Genomic DNA, 18,763 nt, shown 5'->3' on the forward strand with positions numbered 1-18,763 from the left:
GGGAGGAGAGAAGAAGACAGGGAGGGAGGGAGGAGAGAGACAGGGAGGGAGGGAAGGAGGAGAGAAGAAGACAGGGAGGGAGGGAGGGAGGGAGGAGAGAAGAAGACAGGGAGGGAGGGAGGGAGGGAGGGAGGGAGGGAGGGAGGGAGGGAGGGAGGGAGGGAGGGAGGGAGGGAGGGAGGGAGGGAGGGAGGAGAGAAGAAGACAGGGAGGGAGGGAGGAGAGAAGAAGACAGGGAGGGAGCGAGGCAGCGAGAGGAGAGACACAGGGAGGGAGGGTCTCTCCTCAGGAGAGGACAGGGCTGTGTCTCAAATGGCACTATGGGCCCTGGTCAAAAGTAATGCTCTACATAGGGAATAGGGTGCCATTTGGGATACAGCCTCCTTCTCCCACCACCATCGGTCTCCACTCAGGACTAGAGAGGTCAGGATAGGACAGGAGGAGCTATCTACCTGCTAGAACCGAGAGCAAGGTGTCAAGCCCTCCTCCCATTGTCAACAGGACCACATCAGAGGGAGAATAGCCTCTGTATCCCTCCTCCCCTCCATCCCGCTCTTCCTTCCTGACTTCCCCCCTCTCATTCTCTTTCTCTGCTTGAATTGACTGGAAGGGCTACAGGCCTGTTTTATCCCCCCCTTCCTCTATGGCCTGCTGAATTGTGCCCTTGAGGTGTTTATAGGCTAGCTGACTGGATGTTGGATCAAAGGATCCTCTTTAAGTAAGTAAATGTGGCCTATCTGCTGTGACCTTTTCAAAAAAAAAAAAATAATAATAATCTACAAGAGAAAAACAGTTGAGATGAGTGGTAGAATAAGCAGTCTCTCCCTCTCTGAGTGAAGGAATACATGTGAATGAATGATCTTCTGGGCTCCCGAGTGGCGCAGTGCATCTCAGTGCTTGAGGCGTCACTGCAGACCCCCTGGTTCGATTCCAGGCTGTATCACAACCGGCCGTGATTGGGAGTCCCATAGGGCAGTGCACAATTGGCCCAGCGTCGTCCGGGTTTGGCCGGTGTAGGCCGTCATTGTAAATAAGAATTTGTTCTTAACTGACTTGCCTAGTTAAATAAAGGTAAAATAAAATAAATAAATAAAATAAAATTGACAACAAAATGGGCTGAGTTGAAGAAGTAACATCAGATCGGCACGGCCTTGCTTTTTTTTTTTTTTTTTTTTTTGGGGGGGTAGATCAGCTTAATATTGCAGATAGATTGTAACTTCCATCGATGTAATTGTCTGCATCACTATATATATATACACTCCCCTTTATTACTTTTCAACCCCGCCATCCTTTCCCTACTTAGTGAACAACAATGCCCAGGCCTCTACTTCCAGCCTATACTTACTATCTACACCTTATGGGCACATTCAATTTTACAATAATTCAATTTTATTTGTTTTTGCTCCTGAACTTCTTCTACTCTCAACCTCTCCGATCATTTTCATGATGTCCATCCGGTTTGCTTCTATATGCCACATCTTTCTAACAGCCTTGCTTGCTGTTTGGGGTTTTAGGCTGGGTTTCTGTATAGCACTTTGTGACATCTGATGATGTAAAAAGGGCTTTATAAATACATTTGATTGATTGCTTTTGAGGATCATCACACTGGAGTAAATAATAATCTCACAGATAATCATCTTGAGGACGTGAGCTGTGTGCTTATTGAAAAGTTACACATGACAGACAAGCAGTTTGATTAGAAAAGCTTGTTATTTCAACATCTTAGAAGAACATTAGAGACACCAAAACAGTAGTTCAGAAGCAGTAGAACAGGTCCAAACCAAGACAGGCCTGCCCTCACATCACCTCACATCAGGCTTCAGTTGGGATTGTGCTGGGTGCAAATGAGCACACTTTTTTAGTCTCTCTCAGATATGTACAGTATTTATATGGGATGCATCCCAAATGCCACCCTATTCCCTATGTAGTGCACTACTTTTGACCAGGGCCCAAAGTAGTGCACTATGTAGGGAATAGGGTGCCATTAGGGACGTAAACATGGAGTAGGGTGAAGTTGCCCCAGACGCTGATCTTAAGGCGTCCGCATGCTTCTCAGCCAAAACAGTTCGGAAGTGTTTGTGCATATACTGTATTATTTGTGATGTTTTTTGTTAGTTTTGGACTTCGGTGAGGTTCTTTTTCGGCTGTTCAGGCAAACAAAACATTTTCTGGAGTCAAGCCGAAGTTTGGAGCCAAAATCTACGCCCCTTCGTCTGTGATTGGTCAGCAGTAGGGATTCTTCAATAGAGTACCACAGTATGAGTCATAATACCCATAAAACCTAGTGGTCAAAACAGGAAAATGTTTCCAAATTGTTTTTCCACCATTCATTTTTCCCATCATTTTTTTTTTAAACACTTAAAATAAGGGCTGTGTTTTGTGTAAGTTTACCCTGGCGTGATGTTTTGATAACCGTGCAAATCTCTCTAGGACAAGATTACTTTTATCAAGGTGATTTACCCCCCCAAAATGTAATGCTAATTAGGCTATCATAAAGAACTACAAATGCCATGATGATCTGGACGAGACTGCTGAATCGAGGCAAAGGTAAGAATCTCTGGATGAACTATCTAATGTTAGCTAAATGTACTAATGAATAAATTGGCAAAATTTCTAAAAATGGAATATTCAGTGAACGGTCTTGCGTATGTTTTAAATTGACACACCTGTTAGCAAAGGTATCAGCTAGAGATGACGTGCAGGAGCTTGCAGGGATTTGTAGTCTTGCATGATGTCTACGTTGATGCTAATTAGCATTTTTGAATCTGAGAGTAAATAGAGCCGAATATATTGATAAAAGTCAACTTGTCCGAGAGAGATTTACATGGTTATCAAAATGTTACGCCAGGGTAAGCCTACACGAAACACAGCCCTTATTTTAAGTGTTTCTAAAATCCCCTATGGGAAAAATTCATGGTGGAAAAACGATTGGAACCATTTCCCTGTTTGACCGCTAGGTTTTCTGGGTATTATGACACCTCCACTGTGAGGCTCTATAAAGTCTTTGTTGTCATTCAATGTGAAACAACTCATTTTCATGCACATTTTTTCATTGAAAAATACTGCACCAAACATCTTAGACGTTAAATTGCAGTGGTGTAAAGTACTTAAGTAAAAACTCTTTAAAGTACTACTTAAGTAGTTTTGGGGGGTATTTGTACTTTACTATTTAAGAAAATAAAAGAATATACTTTTTATTACATACATTTTCCCTGACACCCAAAACTACTCGTTACATTTCGAATGCTTAGCAGGACAGGAAAATGGTCATCCCAGGTCATCCCTACTGCCTCTGATCTGGCGAACTAACTACACAGAAATGCGTCGTTTGTAAATGATGTCTGAGTGTTGGAGTGTGCCCCTGGCTCTCCGTAAATTAAAACAACAAGAAAATTGTGACGTCTGGTTTGCTTAATATAAGGAATTTGAAATGATTTTGACTTTTACTTTTGATACTTAAGTATATTTTAGCAATTACATTTACTTTTGATTCTTAAGTATATTTCAAACCAAATACTTTTAGACTTTTACTCAAGTAGGATTTTACTGGGTGACTTTCACTTGAGTCATTTTCTATTATGTTATCTTTACTTTTACTCAAGTATGACAATTTAGTACTTTTTCCACCACTGTAAAATTGCACGACTAACTAAGATCTCCTCGGCAAAAACTTAAAAATTAATGACAGATTTCTTGAGTTATCTTAGATTAATTCAGACTATTTTGAGGAAGTGTATACGGACTACGGCATCTCAAAATGGACAAACAGTACTATTGCTGCATTATTCTGGTTTTTCAAGCGAAGGTCTTTTAAGGGCATATGCGAGGATGCTCGTTCGGTTCGGCTAGCCGACTTCGGCCAGGCTTTGCTGAAGCCTTTAGATACATTTTTAATTTTCCCCATTGACAGTTAAGGTTAGGATCTGGGGGGGAATCTAATCCTAGATCAGTGTCTAGGGGCAACTTCTACCTGGAGCTCTTTATACAGCAATAGTGTCCTGGGGATCAGGGACTGTGGTATGGGACACAGACCTGGGTTCAAATACTACTTTTAATCTTTCAAATATTTTGAGCGTTTGCTCTAGCCTGCCAAGAATGTCAGACGGACAGGGTTTTTCCCGTTTTGGGACAATTTTATTGGTCCATTAAACCAGGCATGCTCAATGAAGCTCAGATAACGTATTTTTGTTTTATTATTCTGCATAGTATTTGAACGCAGGTCTGATGAGAGATCAGACAGGAGAAGAAAAGCGAATGAACTGATTATGAAAACAAGTCAGAATCCCATAGGTCCTATTCCCTCTATAGTGCCCTACTTTGGACCAGGGCCAATAGAGACACGATTGACAATAGACAAAGCAAACAGACACTTATAATTTCTGCAGGCATTTCAGGCATACCTTTTTCAATAAAACCCAGAAACTCTATCAACATCACAGCCAGATCATTAAAATAAACATGTAATAATACATTACCATATATTGTGACCCTTGACCTTTTAAACACATAGCATAGCGACACGCTATAAAACAACCATCAAAAGTTACAGCAACATTAACCTCGTTCCCAGGCTCAAGTGCTACTGAGAGAGCCGGCTGGTGGAAAAGATTACAGCAATATTCTAAATTTTTTCTCACTCTCCATCCAATCACAGATTGCAGTCTGTTAGTAGAGACTAGAGACGTTAGCCGGTAGGTGCCATTTTGTTGCCATGGCATTTTCCCAACGGTTCCCTTTGTCTTTGTGTGTGAGTCCCAAATGCCACCATATATGGGCCCTGGTCAAAAGTAGTGCACTACACATGGTGCCATTTGGGACGCTCCCTTTGCGTCTCTCCCATCCCATCATGACAGTGCATAACAATAGACTCTCTCCAACCCAGCCGCAACAAGGGGGGCGGGGGTTTCACAGGAAGTACATTCCTCTACTGGGTCGTTGGGAGCCCAGTCTGTCTTTCCACCCATGTGTTCTACAGACACCACGACAGCGTTTCAAATCGTACCCTATTCCCTATATAGTGCAGTACTTTTGACCAGAGCCCTGATCAAAAGTAGTGCACTATATAGGGAAAAGGGTACCATTTGGGACACATACCATCTCTGGTTCAAAAGGGTTCAGTGCTTCAGAAAATAATAAGATAATAGCAGTATAAAGGTTAAATAGCCTAGCCCTGACAGATGAGGACACTTTAACAGCTGTCTGTCTAACAGTGTCCTAACAATAAGACTGTTAGTTACAAGTGATTTGGTGTGGAGGACGTAGGTCCTTATGAAGACTGGAGCAACTGTAAAACACCAGCCTACTACAGAAGTAAAAGTGATGGACAGAGCAGGAGGAGGAGGAGGGGAATGCAGGGGAAAAGCTGGCAGGCAGATGGAGAGACTGAAAAATAAGATGGGATCATCTCATCTTGTGCAAATCAGTGTTCGAGGAAAAGATGAAAGGCACTTTTCAGTTACACGTTTTCAACAATAAGAACAGTTATAATAAGGTATTCTCTGCTGGAAAATAGTATCTGTGTAAGGAGTGAAGATGAAGGTCACTGACAAACTAAATGAGTCATCAATAAATGCAACACAGGCAATACATCAGGAACAAACAAAACCAATCAAACCAATAATCTAAACCAGTAATATGATCTGCACATTCAGATGCTATTTACCGTAATAAAACAGTGATCTCTTCTCTCCTATTTAAGGCAACAGTGATTCATTTGTTGTGAACGTCACCATCCATCATGTGACAATATGACAATACAAACCACACATACTGTCCGGACCAGTGTTTCCCAACCCTGGTCCTCCAGTAGTACACATTTTCGTTGTAGCCCTGGACAAACACACCTCATTCAGCTCATTGAGGACTTTATGATTAGTTGACTAGTTGAATGAGGTGTGCTTGTCCAGGGTTACAATATAAATGTGTACTGTTGGGGGTACTGGAGGACCAGGGTTGGGAAACACTGGTCTGGACCGTTCCAAACAGTTAATGCTTTTCTATTTCCAGCACACATGTAGAGAGAGAAATCCAGCCCTCTAGTGGGATCCACTGGTACTTCACCATGGGAATCTCTTGCAACGTTTATAGTTTTCAAGTTTCTAGGACTTTTAGACAAGGTGCCATTGCCACACAACTGGCCTTGGAACAACCCAGTAAAAGGGGTCGGGAACCACATAAAACAAGGTCTCCTCTCTTGTCTACAAAACACAAGTAATCTTTGGAATGATGCCTTTTTAAAAACAGAGTATAAAACCACCTAAATAAAGAAATACTTTATTTTCCCTTGTGTAGAAAAAAAAAGCCTTGGTTTAATCGTGTGTCTCTCGGAGAGCTCAGTGGCTTGAACCCATAGAGGTTTGGACCCATAGAGGTTGGGGAGGCTGGAGATTACAGTCCATTTAACGGTCAGTCAGTCCAGTAAAGTTCTGGGTGGGCTTTCTGACACCAACATCCAGGGTCTCTACTCCCTTCATTCTGATCCAGCAAATCCACTGCTGGCAAATAAAAAAAAAGGTCTATGTCCCAAATTGCACCCTATTCCCTATATAGTGCACTACTTGTGACCAGAACCCAATAGGCACTATATAGGAATTGGGTGCCAGCCATCAACCACTAACCAAGCCTCGGGTGAACCTAATATGCTACGATAATATTGCCTTCTGTATGTTTTCATGGCGACCCTCACTTCCCAGAAGTATCAGTGGGGTTGTATTCTGTCTCTCCTGAGGAAACCTGAGAGATCCTGCGTGTTGAGCCCCACAGCCGACGGGAGAACTGACCCGAGCGCACCTAGGGGAGAGAGAGAGAGAGAGAGAGAGAGAGACAGACAGAGAGAGAGAGAGAGACAGAGAGAGACAGACAGAGAGAGAGAGAGAGAGAGACAGAGAGAGACAGAGAGAGAGACAGAGAGACAGACAGAGAGAGAGACAGAGAGAGAGAGAGAGAGACAGAGAGAGATACAGAGAGAGAGAGAGAGATACAGAGAGAGAGATACAGAGAGAGAGAGAGAGAGAGAGAGAGACAGACAGAGAGAGATACAGAGAGAGGGAGATACAGAGCGAGAGAGATACAGAGAGAGAGAGAGAGAGAGAGAGAGAGAGAGAGAGAGGACAACAGGTCTCTGAGCACTGACTGAGCATGTGTTGAAACTAGGAGAATGTAACTATCAGGGATGTTATTGAACTAAAGATCCTTGTTATCATCTAACATGAAATACATATGGGATAGAAAATTAGGTGCAATTGCTTATGGAATAGGGTGCCATTTGGGATGCAGACGTTACCTCCTCTGGTTTCCCGGCCCCCACCACGATGAGCTTTCCATCCTCCAGGCCCACCAGGATGTGGCTGCTCTCTTTGGTCACCGACACACTCCTCACAGCCACCTTCAACGCCAGGGGAGACACAGCCAGCACCAGACTGACACACACACACACACACAATGTTATGGAAGGTGGTGTAGTCTAATTGAAGTGTATTACTGATGATGGCCATACACACTGTGTTGCATGTCTCACCTGTGCAGGTGTCTGATGTGTAGGTTTCCCTGCTGGGTTCCCAGGATGATGTAATCAGGGACCAGGTAGAGAGCTGTCACCTGTTCCTCCAGGCTGACAGATGACAGCAGACAGCCGTTCACAGAGTAAACATGGAGGGAGTACTTCTCCTTTAATACAGGACAGAGAGAGAGAGAGAGAGATAGAGAGCGAGAGAGACACACAAAGAGAGGGAAGAGGGGATTATTGAGAGAGATCCAATTAAATGAAATATAAATATGGTTGAGTGTGTGTGTGTGCTTGTGTGCATGTAAATTAATGTGTGTGTGTGTTCCGTACCTTCCCAGCAGTGAGTCCCTCCAGGGCGGTCTGTGCCACGATGTGCCCCTCCATGCCCACCTGCAGCTCAGTGACCCGGGCAGGCAGGCAGCTCTCACCGGGCGGACGCAGGGTACGAAGGAACTGGCCACGACGTACACTGTGGATTATCAGAGTACCATCCTGAGAGAGGGGGGGAGAGAGAGAGAGAGAGAGAGAGGGGGAAAGAGAGAGAGGGGGGCAAGAGAGAGGGGGGAAAGAGAGAAAGAGGGGGGGAGAGAGAGAGAGAGAGAGAGAGGGGGAGAGAGAGAGAGAGGGGGGAGAGAGAGTAAGAAACCAAATGTGACAGTCTATACCCTGGATCATTTCACTTAAACTGGATTGAAGGGCTCTCTCAAATCACAGATTGCCCCTTTAACACACCATCTCTGACCCCTGACCTCTCACCTTTGACCCAGAGACAGCCATGTCCAGCTCGGTGCTGATTGCCACACAGGTGACCTCCTGGTCGTGTCCACAGAGGACCTGCACTGGACGAGGAGAGAGACCACTGGAGAACCCACCCTGGGAGAGGGGAGAGGAGGGGATGGAGAGAGAGAGATTAAACCTTTTTGACTCTCCATCAGAAGACCATTTTACAGAGAAAGTACAAATATGAAGATAATTACAAGATCATTTCTATGCTGCTTATTCTACTAGTGCTACTGATTTTCTAAGACTCGCGATTGTGGAAGAGGAAAGTCTTACCTGCTGTAGAACCTGCCACACGATACAGGATGTATCCCTGGAACCAGAGATGAGGTAGATACCACAGAGGTCCAGAGCCAGACAAGTCACCACATCTACAGGACAGACAGGACACTCATTACTATCAGACATGTTAGCAGGTCTACAGGACACTCATCACTATCAGACATGTTACCAGGTCTACGGGACAGACAGGACACTCTCATCACTATCAGACATGTTACCAGGTCTACGGGACAGACAGGACACTCTCATCACTATCAGACATGTTAGCAGGTCTACAGGACAGACAGGAAAGATAGGACAGACAGAACAGACAGTAACTCTCATCTCTATCTGGCCAACAGAATACAATAGAACTATGTCATCTCTTTGGGGGCTGATCTAGAATCAGATCCCCCCCTGTAACCATACTGATTTTGATCTAAAAGGTCAAACTGATCCTAAATCAGCACTCTTACTCTGACAAACGTGATACATGGTCTCCCCCGTCCTCCCTCCCTCCCTCCCCGTCCGTCCTCCCTCCCCATCCTCCCTCCCCCCTCCCTCCCCATCCTCCCTCCCCCCCATCCTCCCGTCCTCCCGTCCTCCCTCCCCGTCCCCCATCCTCCCTCCCTCCCCATCCTCCCTCCCATACTCCCGTCCTCCCTCCCCGTCCTCCCTCCCTCCCTCCCCGTCCTCCCTCCCTCCCCGTCCTCCCTCCCATCCTCCTGTCCTCCCTCCCCGTCCTCCCTGCCCATCCTCCCTCCCTCCCCATCCTCCCTCCCCCCTCGTCCTCCCTCCCTCCCATCCTCCCGTCCTTCCTCCCGTCCTCCCTCCCTCCCTCCCCGTCCCCCATCCGCCATCCTCCCTCCCTCCCGTCCTCCCTCCCCGTCCTCCCTCCCCGTCCTCCCTCCCATCCTCCTGTCCTCCCTCCCCGTCCTCCCTCCCCGTCCTCCCTCCCCATCCTCCCTCCCTCCCATCCTCCTGTCCTCCCTCCCATCCTCCTGTCCTCCCTCCCATCCTCCTGTCCTCCCTCCCATCTTCCCGTCCTCCCTCCCCGTCCTCCATTCCCGTCCCCCCGTCCTCCCTCCCACACCGTCCTCCCTCCCCATCCTCCCGTCCTCCCCATCCTCCCCCCTCCCATCCTCCCGTCTTCCCTCCCTCCTCATCCTCCCTCCCTCCCCGTCCTCCCTCCCATCATTATCTTGTAGCTCACCGATGTGTCGGCAGATCTTGCCCACCAGTTTGCCCTTTCCCAGCTGGGTGACTCGGAGGCTGCAGTCCCAGTGTCCTCCACTGAACAGCAGACGGCCATCGTTAGACACCACCAACACCTGAGTACTGAGCTCTACCCCTGGGAATAAGAGACCACTCAGGAACCGCTGGGTTCTGCAGGAGGGAGGGAGGGATGGTAGGAAGAGAGGGAGAAAGGAAGAAATGTAAGAGGAGGGGGAGGAGAGAGTTAAGAGAGGAGAGAGTTAAGAGAGGAGGTGGGAGTTGAGTAAACCTAGTAATAATTTACAATAACGGGCCTTTAACTGAAGGAAGAGAGGTTGTTGAAACCAATATGTTTATATAGTTGTGCCATGTTAATATTAACAAATGGTGATTTGTCCTTTAACATTTTCTAGCAGAAAGATGTTGTTTACCAATGAAAAGTAACTCAAGTGTTTCCCATTCAGACTAATCCCAATAAGATACATGTTTATACGTCCACTGTAGTTCTAACGCTCCAGTCCCATAAAACACAAACAGACTTCTCCATCAATTCAAACTTCTGATTTGGAGTCACATTAATAAAACCAAGCAGCTGAGCTGGGGACCAGATGGGCTGGCGACACACTACACAGCCGGAGTCCCAAATGGCACACTGTTCCCTATTTAGCCCACTCCTTTTGACCAGAGCCCATAGGGTCCTGTAGGGCACTATATAGGGAATAGGGTGCCATTTGGGATGCAGCCACGCTGTGTTGGGGTTCCTCCTTATCCTTCTCTCTGTGTTTAGAGTGGGATTTACATCTGTCATTTCTTGACAGGCATTCTGTAGGGCCATTAACTTACTTGGGATTGGCCACGGTGGGGTCCTTGGTGAAGGTAAAGTAGTTGGCGATGTTCTTATCGTAAGGCAGCCAGCTGTGGGTCCCAATCAGACCGTTAGAACTCACTGTCACCTACAGGGAAGGAAGGGAACAGAGGGGGAGGGGGGGGACAGTCAAAAGAAGCCCCATAATGCACTAGGGTTGAACAATTCTGGTAACTTTCCCCAAAATCCCCAGGTTTTCCAGAAGTCCTGGTAGCAGCATTCCCAGACTTACAGCTTATTTCCTCCTCATTCCAGGAATCTACCGACTGGGATTTCTGGTTAACCTTGGAAAGTTAGTGGAATTTTGCAACCCTATGCTGAACCTCTGTACCCCTTCAACCAAGCAGAAAGGTGAAATGCCTTTAGCACACCTTATTGTGTGTGAATGTGTTGTTTGATGTAGCTGTGTTGAGTGTATGAGAGGCTGGTGTCAGTGAGGTATCAGTGTGTCCCTTCTCTAGTGTGTCTGTGATTGTGTTCTTACCAGTACGTCAGAGCCCTGGATGATAAAGGAGCGGTTCTGGTTCCTGGGAACCACCGCCTGGACCAGAGGCCGCCCATCACACACCACCTAGGCACGCACACACACACACACACACACACACACACACACACACACACACACACACACACACACACACACACACACACACACACACACACACACACACACACACACACACACACACACACACACACACACAATCCAATTTTGAATACTGAAGTGGCTATTGTAATATTAAATGTAGGGGCAATGATATAGACTACTAGAGAAACTTTATGATTCTGATGAAATATAGGAGAAGGATTCCTCTCTACCTCCATAAAAGGGCGTAGTTTGTCGAGCTGTTCAAACAGGTTGGGGGGTAGAGTGTCCATGCGGGCCTGCCTCCTAGAGGCACTCTCTGATGACATACGAGGGGGGTGTGGCTCCTAACAAGAGGGAGAGAGAGACAGGGCACACTGAGTCAGTCACAATGTCCCACTGAGATACTAGCTACAGACAACTAAGACAGCTAGAAACCCAGAGAGCTAGCTACAGACAGCCAGAGAGCTAGCTACAGACAGCTACAGACAGCCAGAGAGCTAGCTACAGACAGCCAGAGAGCTAGCTACAGACAGCCAGAGAGCTAGCTACAGACAGCTACAGACAGCTACAGACAGCCAGAGAGCTAGCTACAAGATACCCAGAGACCTAGCTACAGACAGCCAGAGAGCTAGCTACAGACAGCTACAGACAGCTAGCTACAAGACACCCAGAGACCTAGCTACAGACAGCCAGAGAGCTAGCTACAAGACAGCTACAGACAGCCAGAGAGCTAGCTACAGACAGCTACAGACAGCTACAGACAGCCAGAGAGCTAGCTACAAGACACCCAGAGAGCTACATACAGACAGCCAGAGAGCTAGCTACAGACAGCTACAGACAGCTAGCTACAAGACACCCAGAGACCTAGCTACAGACAGCCAGAGAGCTAGCTACAAGACACCCAGAGAGCTAGCTACAGACAGCCAGAGAGCTAGCTACAGACAGCTACAGACACCCAGAGAGCTAGCTACAGACACCCAGAGAGCTAGCTACAGACAGCTAGTCAGCCAGAGAGCTAGCTACAGACAGCCAGAGAGCTAGCTACAGACAGCCAGAGAGCTAGCTACAGACACCCAGAGAGCTAGCTACAGACACCCATAGAGCTAGCTACAGACACCTACAGACAGCTACAGACACCCAGAGAGCTAGCTACAGACAGCCAGAGAGCTAGCTACAGACAGCCAGAGAGCTAGCTACAGACACCCAGAGAGCTAGCTACAGACAGCCAGAGAGCTAGCTACATACACCCAGAGAGCTAGCTACATACACCCAGAGAGCTAGCTACAGACACCCAGAGAGCTAGCTACAGACACCCAGAGAGCTAGCTACAGACAGCCAGAGACCTAGCTACATACAGCTACAGACACCCAGAGATCTAGCTACAGACAGCTACAGACACCCAGAGAGCTAGCTACAGACAGCTACAGACACCCAGAGAGCTAGCTACAGACAGTCAGAGAGCTAGCTACAGACAGTCAGAGCTAGCTACAGACACCCAGAGAGCTAGCTACAGACAGTCAGAGAGCTAGCTACAGACAGTCAGAGAGCTAGCTACAGACAGTCAGAGAGCTAGCTACAGACAGTCAGAGAGCTAGCTACAGACAGTCAGAGAGCTAGCTACAGACACACAGAGAGCTAGCTACAGACACCCAGAGAGCTAGCTACAGACAGTCAGAGAGCTAGCTACAGACAGTCAGAGAGCTAGCTACATACAGTCAGAGAGCTAGCTACAGACACCCAGAGAGCTAGCTACAGACACCCAGAGAGCTAGCTACAGACACACAGTCAGGGAGCTACAGACAGTCAGATTCACAGACTGATAAACCGTGTCATTCAGTCAAACACACACACACACACACACACACACACACACACACACTGGCAGACAGCAGGAGTCATACATACTCTACTCTCCAGACTCAATACAACTATTCCCTCTGGCTTATGGAGGGAGACTATAAATTGAGGGAGTGTTTAACAAATCAAGCAGGACTGTAAATTCAATGTGACAGGGGTCAGACCTTGACATACACACACACACACACCTTGAGTAGTTGACAGGGCGTCTGTCCAAAGTTACTGATGATGCCCTCCAGGGCCTTGCGCTCCGTCTCATTGGCTATGGCGTCCAGATCCACCGCACCTACACAAAATAACAGAACAGAATCAAATAGAACACAACACAACAGAATCGAACAGAACGTAACAGAATAGAACACAACAGAACGGAATAGAACAGAACAGAACAGAACATAACAGAACTCTATTGTGCAACTCTGATATGGAAATGTACCTGGTATACATCGTAGGGTCTGAGTGAGGATGGAGGGAAGCCTATTCCTCATATCACATTGGGAGATGTTGTGAGTCTCAAATTGTACCCTTTTCCCTATATATAGTGCAGTACTTTTGACTAGGACCCATAGGGCTTTGGTCAAAAGTAGTGAACTATCTAGGGAATAGAAGTGACCTATATAGGGAATAGGGTGCCATTCTCCTTACCTTCATAGGTACAGTAGTAGAAGACATTGAGAGCCTCCACAGCCTTCTCCCCTCTCTGCTTGCAGCCAAAGATCAGGTCAATCCACTCATGGAGGTGAGAGGACACATGCTCACACTCCTACACAATATTGGGACAAATGCATTTGTAAAAGGAAATGTATTTGATTACTTGATTAAAATGTGTCCAATCAGAGAGTGCAGCATGGCTGTGGGGGTTGCACCAGTGTTTCCCAAATATTTTTTTCCAGGCGGGAGGCCTCACCAGAGCCTTCCTGTGTTTCCTGATGAAGTCTTCTCTAGACAAGGCCCATTGTGGTAACAGAACATCAGTCACATTGTCCTGGGTCATCTGCAGACTGCCCAGGTCAAACCCTGCAGTAAACAGACACAGAGACAGTCAATCCTTCCTCAGCTACATAAACAGAGTATCCAACATTTGGTAGGATACGAGGCTGTATGAAAACACTATGATAGGCCATATTTATGTTGTGTTTATATATTGTGTAACAAATGCCTTGTGAATAGGAATTAACATAAATCGTTGCATTCCACTTAGGGTGCTTTCGTAAATTCACTCTGGAAATCTACTTAGATTTTAGAGCACTCTGGTTTGAGAGTGCCAGAGCAGAATAATTGATTAGTTAATTGATGAATCCGAGAGCAATACGCTCTGAATTTACGAACGGACAATCTGACAATGTTCTGAATTTACGAATGCCCAGAGTGACACTCCAGAGTGAGTTCGCTAACACAGCCTTCCTCATGTGAAGGGAACACAGGCTTCCTCATTTGAAGGGAACACAGCCTTAGTCTTCCTCATGTGAAGGGAACACAGCCTTAGTCTTCCTCATGTGAAGGGAACACAGCCTTAGTCTTCCTCATGTGAAGGGAACACAGCCTTAGTCTTCCTCATGTGAAGGGAACACAGCCTTAGTCTTCCTCACGTGAAGGGAACACAGCCTTAGTCTTCCTCATGTGAAGGGAACACAGCCTTAGTCTTCCTCACGTGAAGGGAACACAGGCTTAGTCTTCCTCACGTGAAGGGAACACAGCCTTAGTCTTCCTCACGTGAAGGGAGTGCTACTCACCGTTGATGTTCTGCAGGAACTCTGGAAAGTAGAAGAACTCAGGGATGAGCTCTTTGACGTCAGCGGGGCTCTCCATGCGAGCCTGCCAGGCTGCTGCTACAGAGTGGAACTGACGGTCTGCACAGTCAAACCTGCAACACACACAGCCAGGAAGCACACTGTTCAAATGGAACAGTCACACACACACCTTGAAGTGTTAGATTAATACTTTACATCCTCATACAACTTCAAAGACTACCACACTCCCTTCCACAGCTCCATACACCCTGATACACACTTGTGTCTTCACACAACCCAATATACACCCACATCCACACACCCCTGCTGTACCTGCCGCTCTGCAGCTGGATGTGGAGGGGTTACTGTACCTGCCGCTCTGCAGCTGGATGTGGAGGGGTTACTGTACCTGCCGCTCTGCAGCTGGATGTGGAGGGGTTACTGTACCTGCCGCTCTGCAGCTGGATGTGGAGGGGTTACTGTACCTGCCGCTCTGCAGCTGGATGTGGAGGGGTTACTGTACCTGCCGCTCTGCAGCTGGATGTGGAGGGGTTACTGTACCTGCCGCTCTGCAGCTGGATGTGGAGGGGTTACTGTACCTGCCGCTCTGCAGCTGGATGTGGAGGGGTTACTGTACCTGCCGCTCTGCAGCTGGATGTGGAGGGGTTACTGTACCTGCCGCTCTGCAGCTGGATGTGGAGGGTGGTGAAGGGTTCCATACGGATCATGTAGTGCATGACTCCTGCTGCGTTAGAGTAGTGTGTTCCATAGTGGAACTTATCTATCGTGCCGGTTGAGTCCTCAAAGCTCTCATACCTGATCAGACAAGATGATGAAAATGGTGCCATGCATTAATAGGAATAACAATGACTTAAACATTAAACACATGCAGTAACAAAGTGTATTTGTGGAGCATGTATACTGTGTATAATACTCGTCATAATAAACCAGACTAAATGCAGATAACACAACAGATATAATAGGGTAAGCTTGTGTTTTAAGAGAACTGGAGATGATCTAGTCTGCGTCCCAAATGGCACCCTATTCCCTACATAGTGCACTACTTTTGACCAGAGCCACATATTCCCTGGTTAAAAATGGTGACATACATAGGGAATAGGGTGGCATCTGGGACAGAGCTCTGCGGTTCTCTGTGTGAGGTTACTGCAGTACTCACTTCTCCCTGACGTTCTGTGCGTGGCGGGAGTTGACTACTCCGACGGGTTTAGACAGGTCTCTGAACACGGCTGGGTCCTCCAGGTCCAGAACTGGAGAGGTGTAGTCACTCAGCACCCATGGGAACTGGACACAACCCAACACAGGGACACCATTAGATTACACTGGACTACAGCATAAATGCTGTTAGTTCGTTTGTTCCTGCATTCATTCATAGATTCAATGATTCATTCATTCATTTATTCTTCTGTCCATTCATTCGTTCATTCATTTATTCCTTCGTTCATTCATTCATTCGTTAATTCATTCGTTCCTCCATCCATCCATCCATTCCTCCCTCACTCACTGGTTTACTGGACAGGGACTTACCACAGGGTACTGAGACAGGTCGTTGTAGGTACGTCCAGAGATGGTGTTCAGTTGCATCAGATATTCAAAGTTGGAAATCTCTCTGCATACCCATCTCTAATGACACACACAAACAGCAGCTTCCTCTTAGTTTAGCAGACATTTCTGACACATCATCATCTGAGACTCATTCAATAACATATTACTGAGGTAATATAGTTTTCTATTGTAACACACGGGTTGCATCCCAAATGGCACCCTATTTCCTACATAGTGCACTGCTTTTGACCACAGCCCTATGGACCCTGGTCAAAAGTAGTGCACTATATAGGGAATAGGGTGTCATTTGGGATGCAGTTATCAGCTGTACCTGTGTGAGTCCAGAAGCCTTGAGGAGCTCCTGAGGAGAGCGGGAGCCGAAATAGAAGAGGTTGGGGGGCCGCAGCCCCAGGATCCTAGAGTACACCATGTTCCTCACCTGGGGGGTCGGGGACAGGTTATAGATGTCTCTTACAGTGGTCCTTTTCAAATCACTTCACATTATCATTACCATTGGTGTCAAATAATGATACAATTCCACATCTTTTACAGGTATTGGGGTCAACACTGTGGTACAAAGACAGTGGAGGCTGGTGCCACCTTAAAATCGGAGGACGGGCTCGGCTGGAAACGGAATGAATGGAATGGTATCAGACACAAAGACATGGTTTCTTTGTGTTTGATACCAATACATTCCCTCCATTCCAGCCATTACTAGGAGCCGTCCTCCCCTCATTAGCCTTCAAAGACCGCAGGCCCTTGAATTGTATCAGTTAGACTAAAGACACACCTTCTTCTTGAAGTTGATGAAGTAGTGTGACTGGTCGATGAAGAACATCTCCACAGCAGAGCGACGCAGGTTGTATCGTCTCAGGTGCACCTCTCTCAGCTGAGACAGGGGCCGCTTGAAATCAAACCCAATTCCTGGATAGAAGACGTTTGTCAACAACAACTCTTTCAGATTAAATTGTATCATGATGTCAGCAGTGACTGTTCTTTAATGTAACTGGAGAATGATGCACACACAAATACGATCCTCTGGACAGATGAAGCCTAGTCCTGGACTAGAAAGCATGCTGAATGGAGAATCTCCATTGATATAGCTTTACGATCCCAGACTAGGTTTAATCTGTGTCCGGGAAACTGCCCCATAGTGTCCATTGCCAGACGTCTCAGTCCTCACCCTCTTCCGTCTCCTCCTTCTCACTGCTGGCGTCGTAGAAGTAGAGGTGATGTGTGGTGACCTCCAGCCGACCCGGAACCACCGCCACGATGGTGATGAGCTCACAGTCCTCCGACAGAACCAGCTTCTCCTTCTGACTGTCGTCCTCCCCCTCCACCCTGACGAACAGATAGACAAAACATTTGTTGTATCAGATTAATATTCCACCACTAGCATTTCTGATTCAACTAACCAAGGGCATTAATATTCCACACCTAACATTTCTGATTCAACTAACCAAGGGCATGAATATTCCACCACTAGCATTTCTGATTCAACTAACCAAGGGTATGAATATTCCACCACTAGCATTTCTGATTCAATTAACCAAGGGCTTGCTGATCATTTTACTAGTTGAATCAGGTGCGGAGATTGATATGTGGAGTGGATAGGGGGTGGAGATCAAGTCACTCACTTGTTGTCCAGAAAGACAATGTCCTCTTCTCCTAACTGGTCGTCCTCCATGTCACTCACTTTGGCCTCCTTGGCAACAGCCAATGGGAGGGGTTCTGAACTGCGAGGGCTATCAGCTCCTGATGTGGAGAGAAGCAGACAGACAATACATTTCTACTGAACCTGAACACACTCTCACAAACCTATATTACCTGAGCAGATATTCGTGATGACATTTTTATTTATTTACTTTTTATGATGTTGTGAAGCTTAAAATGCCAAACAAATTTTCCAATCTTAAAATAAAGGTATTCTAATCTAATGTCATCGAATGTTACCTGAACACAGATTTTAAACACATCTTCAAAACACAGCAGTGCCCTGAGCTAACCTGCACACGAAAACAGAACACCTACCAATTTAAGTTTGGAAACTTGCTTCTGCTCAACGAAAGCAATTTACTGAAATGTTGTAGACATGACTACAACGTCATAACATGGCAAGCACATGAACTCCTAGCATACGATGTATATTTCTCATCTCATAAGGCATACCCATATTGTCTCTGGAGGCGCTGGCTTCCAGGTGAGTGTCATAGTGGTAGTTGGGCACCAGTTTCAGACGCATCTTAGAATACGTCTCCGCACTGGACAACTTCCATTTCACCTCTAGTGGGACTCTGAGGTAGAAATCACAGTAGATTCTGGTCAGGCACAAAGCACCACAACAAAGCTTACAATGTGACATTAGTGGTTGAGTCCATCCGGTTTAGGGCAAAGCTTCC

General features: G+C 46.6%; 1 protein-coding gene across 3 annotated transcripts in view; it reads right to left on the reverse strand.

Annotated features, from left to right (window-relative positions):
* Nucleotides 1-4,429: 4,429 nt before the first annotated feature.
* Nucleotides 4,430-18,763, reverse strand: part of LOC121542609 (neurobeachin-like protein 2) — a 104,130-nt gene continuing 89,796 nt past the window's right edge. For all 3 annotated transcript variants that reach the window (XM_045226221.1, XM_045226220.1, XM_045226223.1), the window contains 22 exons: nt 18,534-18,658; nt 18,002-18,119; nt 17,548-17,705; nt 17,155-17,288; nt 16,696-16,803; nt 16,347-16,442; nt 15,979-16,103; nt 15,477-15,617; nt 14,805-14,935; nt 13,979-14,088; nt 13,717-13,834; nt 13,260-13,357; nt 11,445-11,558; nt 11,110-11,196; nt 10,604-10,713; nt 9,759-9,931; nt 8,561-8,655; nt 8,261-8,377; nt 7,835-7,996; nt 7,517-7,665; nt 7,283-7,418; nt 4,430-6,789 (listed from right to left, as the gene is read on the reverse strand). In XM_045226221.1, coding sequence (XP_045082156.1) covers nt 6,682-6,789; nt 7,283-7,418; nt 7,517-7,665; nt 7,835-7,996; nt 8,261-8,377; nt 8,561-8,655; nt 9,759-9,931; nt 10,604-10,713; nt 11,110-11,196; nt 11,445-11,558; nt 13,260-13,357; nt 13,717-13,834; nt 13,979-14,088; nt 14,805-14,935; nt 15,477-15,617; nt 15,979-16,103; nt 16,347-16,442; nt 16,696-16,803; nt 17,155-17,288; nt 17,548-17,705; nt 18,002-18,119; nt 18,534-18,658 — 2,713 coding nt within the window. In that variant the 3' untranslated portion in view covers nt 4,430-6,681. The remainder of the gene's footprint in view (nt 6,790-7,282; nt 7,419-7,516; nt 7,666-7,834; nt 7,997-8,260; nt 8,378-8,560; nt 8,656-9,758; nt 9,932-10,603; nt 10,714-11,109; nt 11,197-11,444; nt 11,559-13,259; nt 13,358-13,716; nt 13,835-13,978; nt 14,089-14,804; nt 14,936-15,476; nt 15,618-15,978; nt 16,104-16,346; nt 16,443-16,695; nt 16,804-17,154; nt 17,289-17,547; nt 17,706-18,001; nt 18,120-18,533; nt 18,659-18,763) is intronic.

This window comes from Coregonus clupeaformis, chromosome 17 (assembly GCF_020615455.1).
Source record: "Coregonus clupeaformis isolate EN_2021a chromosome 17, ASM2061545v1, whole genome shotgun sequence".
NCBI classification, from domain to species: domain Eukaryota; kingdom Metazoa; phylum Chordata; class Actinopteri; order Salmoniformes; family Salmonidae; genus Coregonus; species Coregonus clupeaformis.